The sequence below is a fragment of the Pantherophis guttatus genome, chromosome 6 (assembly GCF_059756535.1).
Source record: "Pantherophis guttatus breed Tessera chromosome 6, ASM5975653v1, whole genome shotgun sequence".
NCBI lineage: Eukaryota > Metazoa > Chordata > Lepidosauria > Squamata > Colubridae > Pantherophis > Pantherophis guttatus.
This window is the reverse complement of record NC_142068.1, coordinates 85,697,450-85,706,979: the sequence shown is the minus strand read 5'-3', so window position 1 is coordinate 85,706,979 and position 9,530 is coordinate 85,697,450. Positions and strand designations below refer to the sequence as shown.

The 9,530-nt window shown below is 41.8% G+C and overlaps 1 protein-coding gene across 1 annotated transcript in view; it reads right to left on the bottom strand.

Annotated features, from left to right (window-relative positions):
• PSD (pleckstrin and Sec7 domain containing) overlaps nt 1-8,675 on the bottom strand; it is a 74,914-nt gene extending 66,239 nt beyond the window's left edge. Inside the window, exons 1-4 of the mRNA XM_034424930.2 lie at nt 7,654-8,675; nt 6,588-6,690; nt 2,218-2,695; nt 31-474 (exon numbers count right to left, since the gene is read on the bottom strand). Of these exons, the coding sequence (XP_034280821.2) occupies nt 31-474; nt 2,218-2,695; nt 6,588-6,690; nt 7,654-8,574 (1,946 nt within the window). The 5' untranslated portion in view covers nt 8,575-8,675. The remainder of the gene's footprint in view (nt 1-30; nt 475-2,217; nt 2,696-6,587; nt 6,691-7,653) is intronic.
• Nucleotides 8,676-9,530: the final 855 nt, after the last annotated feature.

The following is a 9,530-nucleotide window of genomic DNA, read 5'->3' as shown; positions in this document are numbered from 1 at the left end:
TTCACTTTTCACTACCTGGAATTCACTCACCTTATGATGGAGGCCAGAGGAATTCCTAAACTGCCCTCTGAATGGCAGGGACTCTGCAAGCTACTTTTCCATTTTTGTCTTGCATCCTCTTCCCGTTCAGTCCAAGGAACATCTGTGGCAGAACTGGTTCCAGAATCTGGATCCAGAAGAGCTAGAGGGGCAAAATTCTGCTCAATGGTTTTAGCACTGTCTTGAATTTCCTCTTGAATTTCTGGAGTAAGAGTAGGAAGATCAAAGGTGAAGACAGTTCCATTTTGTATAGGAGTGGGAGAAGACAAGATATCTATGGAATCTAGGCTGGTATAAGAAGTTCCTTTGGCTCGATGGGACTCCATGATGCTCTCAAAATGCTTGCTGAATGAATCCATGCTATCCTTGGAAATGTTCTGCCCAAAGAGGAAGGGTACTGGAGACTTGATTAATTGAGTATTTCTGTTGATGACCCTGTTGATGATAGGCAGTGGTAAAGAGAAAAGAAAGAGAAGTTATATAAGCTGTCAGGCCTGGAAGCCATCTTTTGCATTGGATCTTCAGGCCTGCCACATTTCCTACTGTGGGAAATTGGGAGTGGGGATTGTGTGGAGCATGGGTGATATAAAGTCATAATAACATTCCTTTCTCATAGAGTCAAGGACATCTTGCCCTGAACCTGGAGGGGTGTGGCTGGGAGGCATCTCCAGTTGAGACAGTGCTTGATTGGACCATGTGATGGACATGTGGGTGCTGGGCAGGGATTTGGAGTTTCCTTTGGGTGGGGAAAACCTGGAAGCTTTCAGATTCAGGTTTTCCCAGACGTGCCAATATGACATCTCTAATAAAAAGGAACTTTGAGGAACTTCTAGCCTCGGAGTCTTCTTTCGTTGGACGTGTTACTTGGAATCCTGACATTAGCCTTTCTCAACCTTGTTTTCAAGTTTCAATGAATTCCTGCATAAAAATTACAATGTTTTTTTAGAAAACCTCACAATATAGTTCACTTCTAACCTACATCGCCCATGTTTTATAGCTGGTAACATGCTCACCACTAATATTTAAATTACTCACAGGCAAAAGCATAATAACAGACAACATCCATGATTATTTAGGGGGCTGGAATCCAGTTTTTCCAGTAGAACAGAAAGAAAATAAAAGGAAAAGCAGAGATACAAAAGATCAACTTTTGTAAAAGTTGTGGGGATAAAATAGTTTTAGGGAATTGCAAATGCCAAAAAACCAATTTACATATGGTCTGGATTGACTATGAAACGGTGTTACCTTTTAAGCTCTTTCAGGCTAAGACATTAGTCCAATTTTTTTTATGGGACTCTGATTGGACCGTGGATCTTAGTCTATGACAAAAATTGTGTGGGGAGAAACTGAAAAAAAAAAATATCTTAAATGTAGTATCCAAATTATGGAACTGTCTTCCTTTTGAAATATTTTGGAATGTACGGTAGTCAATTTTTATCATGTTTGTTCACTTATGCACAAGGGAAACAATGCTACAGTACCAAAATATTGTACTGGATAGTATTTTTTTGTGTAAAGAGAAGAGTTTTTAATTGGTTACACAGCTAAAGGATATACCGATATTTATTTTCCTTTTTCAATGTATTTTTTTGCTTGTTTGTTTGAACTCCTTTGAGGGGAGGAGGTGAATTGAACATTGATGTTACTTGGGGACTGTTACAACACCTGCCTACCTGATTGCAGGAAAACAGGTTCGATTGCTGTAATGAATAATGGCATTGAAATGTTATGCTGTTATGTAAATTAGGCCTCATAGGGACACAGTGACTCAGTGGCTAAGACGCTGAGCTTGTCGATCGAAAGGTTGGCATTTCAGTGGTTCGAATCCCTAGTGCCATGTAACGGAGTGAGTTCCCGTTACTTGTCCCAACTTCTGCCAACCTAGCAGTTTGAAAGCACATAAAAAAATGCAAGTAGAAAAATATGAACCACCTTTGGTGGGAAGGTAACAACGTTCCATGCGCCTTTGGCATTGAGTTATGCCAGCCACCTGACCATGGAGACGTCTTCGGACAGCACTGGCTCTTCAGCTTTTAAACGGACATGAGCACCGCCCCCTAGAGTCGGGAACAACTAGTACATATGTGCGAGTGGAACCTTTACCTTTACCTTAAATTAGGCCTCTGCAGACAAACAAACAAACAATAGCCACTGCTGTCATTCTATTGGCCACCTCACCTGTCCTGGTGATGTACCATGGCTTCAGATATTTCACCATCTTTATTCCCATGGTTCTTGTTGTCTAAAGCTTTGCTATCCTCTTCCATGGCCTGCTGAAAAAAGAGGTCATTTGGAATAATGTTTGCTTTCCTTGGAATGCCCGTGGAACTAAAATTGCTCTCACTGTCCTTCTGGCTCTCAATGGCCGAATCCACTTCTTCCTTCTCAGCCAAAATATCATCAATGTTTGTCTCATGGTAGCATCTCAAGGGGACAGAGTCCAGATCAGTCTCTGAATACTTCACTGTTCTGCGGATTATTCCCGTTTCACAGTTTTCAAACTTTGCATTACCTGGTGATGGAGTCATCTCAATTTCTACCTCTACATGACACAGGCTGTGTTCTGGCCTCAACCGATCTGGATTTTCTTGCGCTGAGAGTTTGGATTTCTCAAGGAGCTGAGGTGAAGGATCAAGTGCATTCTGAGATGGCATTCCTGGAATAAAGAGATTTCATATTACAAAAAAAATGTCAAAATATTGAATATCGATATTCAAAATATATCGAATATCAAGTCAAAAAGAAGACTGAGAAAATATCTACAGACCCCTCACATCCTGGACATAAATTGTTTCAACTTCTACCCTCAAAACGATGCTATAGGGCTCTGCACACCAAAACAACAAGACACAAGGACAGTTTTTTCCCGAATGTCATCACTGGTAAACAACTAATTCCCACAACACGGTCAAACTATTTACTAAGACTGTATTACTATTATTATTCTCTTCCTTACTAGTATCTATCTATTCCCATTCATAGCTATATCCATGATACTTGTATCTTTACAACTTACATTGTTTTTATTGTTTCCTAGTATGATTTGATTGCTTATTAGTATCCTATGACTATCACTAAGTATTGTATCTTATGATTCTTGATGAATGTATTTTATTTTTTCTTTATGTACACTGACAGCATATGCACCAAAGACAAATTCCTTGGGTGTCCAATCACACTTGGCCACTAAAGAATTCTATTCTGTTCCGTTCCGTTCCGTTCCCTTCCCTTCCCTTCCCTTCCCTTCCCTTCCCTTCCCTTCCCTTCCCTTCCCTTCCATTCCATTCCATTCCATTCCATTCCATTCCATTCCAAAGTGATTCTGGCTCTTTATGTATAACATTTGCTCAGTACATCTATATCAAACATGTCAAACTCAAGGTCAACAGGCGAGACCCGGCACATGATGTGGTTAGATCTGCCCCATGTGGCCGCCGTGGAAAAAGCAAGGGGCAGACTCTCACTGCCTCGATATTGGCCCAGCCCTACCCAGTCTGGCCCTCCCCCTGGGCACGCGCAGAAGCAGCGAGTGGGGGGTGGGGGGAGAGCTGTCATCCCCAATGAAAGGGAAGTATTAAGAACATGGTGAGCCTGTGGGGCAAGATGGTCACTGGGGACCACCAGGCTGGGCTGGGCTGGGCCAGCCCCTCGCTGACTCCAAGGCGGCCCTGTAGGGCAGAACTAAGGCTGACTGCATTCCAGCCTGGGTGGCCACTGCGAAGTTGTTGTAGATCAGCTCCTAGAGCCCCAGCAGCACTGCCACCCACTCCCCCTCTCCTCGTCTTTTCCTGGGTGCAGGGAAGGAAGGAAGGAAGGAAGGAAGGGAAGAGGGGGAGGGAAATTGGAATAAGAGGCAGGGAAGGTCTGAAGGAAGTCCTGCCTTAGCACTTGGCCACCAGCAGCCCTGCTGTCCTCTCACCATCCCCTTGCCCCCTCTTCCAGACCTCTCCTGGTAGTCTCCCATCCTATCTCCGAGGATGTTTTGCTTACAAAGCTGGGTCTCCTTTCAGAAAGGGGGAGTGGGCCTCCTCTCACCCATGCACTTTGCCCTTCTGCACGCACCATGAGCAACCTGGCCAAGGAGAGCGGGCACAGCAACAGCAGCCTCATTATAGTCACCTCAGAAATAGTGACACCCAACCAGATCTAGGTAGGACAGCTATCATGAGGCTATGAGAGGAAACAGGTTGAGAACTTCAACCTGGACACAATTCAACAGCTTCAGCCTGATGCAAAGTTTCCTGAGATCCTTTCTTTCCAGCCCCCCCCCCCCCCGCGCATCCAACTTACAACAGCTCATTTAGTGACTGTTCAAACTTACAATGGCACTGAAAGTGAATTATGGCTGTTTTCCACACTTACAACCATTGGAATATCCCCAGAGTCACGTGATCAAAATTCAGATGCAAGTGGCTCATACTCATGATGGTTGCAGTGTCCCTGGATCATGTGACCCCCTTTTGCAACCTTTTGACAAGCCAAGATTCATTTAACAACCGGGTTACTAATTTAACAACTGCAGCGATTCACTTAAACAACGGTGGCAAGAAAGGTCATAGGTAAAGGTAAAGGTTCCCCTTGCACATATGAGTTTCCGACTCTAGGGGGCAGTGCTCATCTCCGTTTCAAAGCCGAAGAGCCAGCGCTGTTCGAAGACATCTCTGTGGTCATGTGGCCGGCATGTCTAAATGCCAAAGGGGCACGGAACGTTGTTACCTTCCCACCAAAGGTGGTCCCTATTTTCCTACTTGCATTTGTTACATGCTTTCGAACTGCTAGGTTGGCAGAAGCTGGGACAAGTAACGGGAGCTCACCCCGTTACGCGGCACTAGGGATTCGAACCGCTGAACTGCCGACCTTTTGATTGACAAGCTCAGCATCTTAGCCACTGAGTCATCACGTCCCTTTTTAAGAAAGGCCATAAAATGGGGCAAAACTCACTGAATAACTGTCATTGTTAACAACAGAAATTTGGGGCTCAATTGTGATCATAGGTTGAGGTCTACTTGTAACTCCAAAAGCACCTTCCATGGGTCGCTGCCCGCTCCCAGCACCTTCCATTCATCGCACTTAAGTCACTTTGTATAATAAGATCAACTAGTCCTCCTTCCTACATCCTATTCTCCTCACTGCATTTGCAAGAAGAGTTCCAATTTTATATTTGTAAAATCAGGCAGCAAATTTAATCATAGTAGTTCCTCACATTGCAAGGATTATTTCAGGAGAACGAAACCCAAATTTCAAATTGAAAATGCAGAGAAGTCTGAAGCGATATATTTTCAACAAGACGTAGAGGTTATAGTAGTGGCCAAAATTGTGGAAACCTTTTGGGAAAAGTGTATTTTTGAGGTTTGATGGAGTTTCAAGATAATCCTATTCTACTGCTGGAATGGCCTGGGAATAGCCCAGACCTTAACACAATTGAAAATCTATGGGGCCGACTAAAGAAACTTGTTAGTCAGAAGCGACCCAGCAATAAAACCCAGTTAATAGACGCAATCATTCAATCTTGGTTTCACATTATAACAGCTGCAGAACTAAAAGACTTGGTTTACTCCATGGGAAGACGTAAGGCCATAATTCATGCTAAAAGTTACCCAACTAAGTATTAACTGACATGGTGATAATTTTTGTATATCTCATTTTTCTACGTGTTTAACTTTTCTTCTTTATACTGTAGTTGCTATTCTAATAGCAAATCCTTCATAAAAGTTATTGCATTACATTCCTGATTAAATTATCTTTCCATTGATATATAATTTTATGGTATTAATCCAAAAAAAGGGATGTTATTAGCTAGTTTTAGAAAATACAGTTTTCCCAAAAGGTTCCCACAGTTTTTGCCACTACTATATATCAATTGCTCCTCTGAGACATAACAAGATTTAGTTCCATAAGAGGAATAGTTATACAACATATACTGTGAAAATATATTCAGTCTTTATACTTCTTAGGCTCTCATATTGATCTTCCTTGAGATAAACTCATCTGGAAATTATGCATTTTAATAAGCTGCTGATTTTAACAGAATGATTCAAATCTATTGAAATTAAATAACATAATTTAAGTAGAGATTAGCTTTGACTGGATGATGCCACATCTAGCATTCTTTACTCAACACAGATCTTGAACACATTGAATAGAAGCTTCACCTCTGGATCTCAAGTAAAAAAAGTTAAGAGCTACTATCCAACTGCAGCTGCAACCAAGAACTGAATGAAAACCCTAAGTTTTAATATAGCTAAATACCTTATTTTTTACTCATGCATCTGATTTTGGGGGTGGGGGGTTGCTACTGAATTTCATGTTAGTATTTTTTGCTGACATTCAGCAAAAGAGAGACTGTACTTTATTGTTAGTATATTGTGGAAAACAGTGTTCTTTCTATTTTGCATTTTCAGCATATGAGTAGATAGGCATGCTACAATACTTACATTATCTATAGCAAATCTGAGCTCAGGACATCGTTTTCAAGGTGATGGGATCATAAAGAAATGTTTGTAATACAGTTACAGGACACACCAAGCCAAAGGAATCAAGTGGGTTACCTGTCTTGGGAGATTCCACTGAGCCGTAGAAAAATTCCCATTTGGCCTTGGCAACACGCTGGGCATGGGCAGAGCTTTCGTGTGAATATGCCCACAAGCTTCCCTGTAAAAAGGAGAGAGACTTTTATTTAGGAGGATCCTTAGATGTGAAATTTTCATTGTCCAGCTTTAGATAACACTAGCTGGATGCCCATGCTTCACTACGAAACTATGTGCTTGGGCTTGATAAATTCACACTTATAGCCTGAAACTTAATGTAGAATGTGTAACTCTGTAGCATCAGAATGTGTTAATATAATGCAACTGGCAGTTGGAACAGAGTGGGAGTAGAATGTCCCAGCCCACAACATCCATCAGTATTCATCTGGCCAGCATACTGTCAGTGTATGAGAGAATTGAGGGGTGTTTGGAAACTTAAACAGTATTTGCTGTGTGAGCAAGGAGACAGGAAGGAGGCTGGGCGTGGTTTAGCTCAACTGTTCTGTAATAAAGCTGCTTGCTGCTGTGAAAGTAAAACTGAAAGTGTTTTGCATTCGAAACAGATTTCTTTTGAGGTGGGGAGGGAGAGTAGAACTCCTTAACATCAGAGTGTGGAACAGATTTCTTTTCAGGTGGGGAGGTGGAGTAGAACTCCTTAGCATCAGAGGGCTGTTTGGAAAGTGAAACAGTATTTGCTGTGTGAGCAAGGAGACAGGATGGAGGCTGGGCATGGCTTAGCTCAAGTTTTCTATATTAAAGCTGCTTCCTGCTATGAAAGTAAAACTGAAAGTGAAATTCCTCTCCTCTGCTTGTGTTTTGCATTTGGAACAGATTTCTTTTCAGGTGGGGAGGGGGAGTAGAACTCCTTACCATCAGAGCGTGTTAATAATAATATAGAAAATACTAATGCTCTGATGGTCATTTCGAAAAATCCTTTCTTATTGAGCACCTAGAAGCCAAGAGGAACATACGTGGCAAATTTCAAGTTTGTAGGGTTTACAGTTCTGGAGATGTGATTATGGCATGAGTGGTTTTCGCTTTTATATATATAGATTTTGGCCAGAAAACATTTGGTCTTACTAAGTACCTGATACTGTGATTCCTTGTTCTGTGGGTGTCTTCGATGGCACAAGAGATCATTAGACAGACTGCTCAACTCACCAGTGAGGGAACTGGGAGGGCAACTGGCACCAAGAGAAAGTGGGGTTCCATTACCCCAACTCAAAGAGGGCTGTGCATTTGAAAGAAATCTGTTTCCAGCAAGAAGAGGATCTGAAGCAGATATCTCTGGTTTTGGCTTAAACCCAAGACACTCCTGCTTACTACTGAGAACCACTGGGTCCTGTTCATCTGTAGTGCTCAAAGAGGATTTATCTGTCTGTGCTTTGAAGCTCATTCCGTTATCCAAAATGACAGGATTCAGGGATGCCGTGACTTTGTGCTGTAAGGAATATTGTGTCTGAGCATTTGTCTTTCGGCTCCTTTGCTTATTGGCCTCAAAGTGAAAATCCTCTTCAGATTCCAAACTTCTGCTCAAACCATTTTCTTTTCTGGATTCTATCAGTGGGAAGCCATTTAAAGTTTTCACATTGGCCTTCTCAATAAAGCGAAAGGTCACCACAGAACTTTGGCCACCAGTGACTGGGACTACCAGGGGGACTTGATTGCCCGAGGGACAGGGGGAACTTTTCAACGGAGTACACGGAGCTGTGACTCTTCCTGAGATGGGACAGCTGCCACTTCCAGAGTTGCTCATCTTTATTATCTTCTGGGTTAGGGAGCCAGTACTGTTATAAATGCCAAGCTGAGATCGCAGGGGTTCGGAAGTCAGTCCCTTGCGGAAGAGATGAATCCTGCCAGCATTGGGTGAGAGATCGTGATAAGGATGAAAAGAAACAGGTATCACGTTCTTTGAAGGAGGAAGCTGTGGTGTCTTCTCCATTGCTTGAACATAGTGTTGTTGGCATGACATAGGATGGAAGCCCATAACCGCTCCATCCTGGGCCATTTTGGAAGAACGCGTTGGAGCAAAAAAGGAAAAAGAACCAGGAAGAGAAACTACTTTTCAAACGTCAAGTTGATAAATCTAGGAGAAGTAGCAGCATTGCATGGCCCTGAAAGAGACAGAGTGCAAGATTTCATGAACATTTCGGTACAAGACACACCAAACCAAAGGAAGCAGGTCATACCCCGTATCATAGTAGAAACAAGAGCAGGAAAAATGATATTTGAAATTCATTTCAACATGAGATTTTATTGTGAGACACCCCCCCTCCCTTTATCTTTTTTTTGTTTTGTTTTGTTTTTACTAATAGCACAAAATTATAGAAATATTGAATTGGAAGAAATGGTTTACACCATCAAGCTCAACCCATGGCCAGTGTAGGAATCCACATTAAAATAACCTAGATAGATATCTGTGTAGCTTCTGTTTGAATATATCCAATGAATACATTTGTTCACTCTCTGGATAACCATTTCCATAGTTAAACTATTTTTAATACTTAGATTCTCTCCCCCCCCCACCCCCACCCACAGCATTCTGTTACAATCTGCCTTCCTGTTATTTAAGTCTATTATTTTATATCAAATGCTCTGGAACTAGAGAAAGCAGGGCTTAATTTTTCTCTATGATATTATTGCAGATATCTGAAGAATACAATGAGGTGTAATCTGTCCATAATAGAATAAAATGGAACAATTACTTCTTGTGATTAGAAATTAGACTTGTATTGTAGCCTAAACGTTCATTTAACTTTTTTTTTTCCCAGCCGTACAACACTACTGGCTCTTATTCAGTTTGTCATAAACTGTGGTTCCTAGATCATTTTGCAGGTGTTATTACACAACCAGCATTCACTCATTCGATACCAAGGACTTTGGTTTCCTGATTTAAAAAATCATCTTTGCTAAAGTTGACCTTGTTACCATTTTTCCCACATATTATTTGCCTTCTCTTAAGCA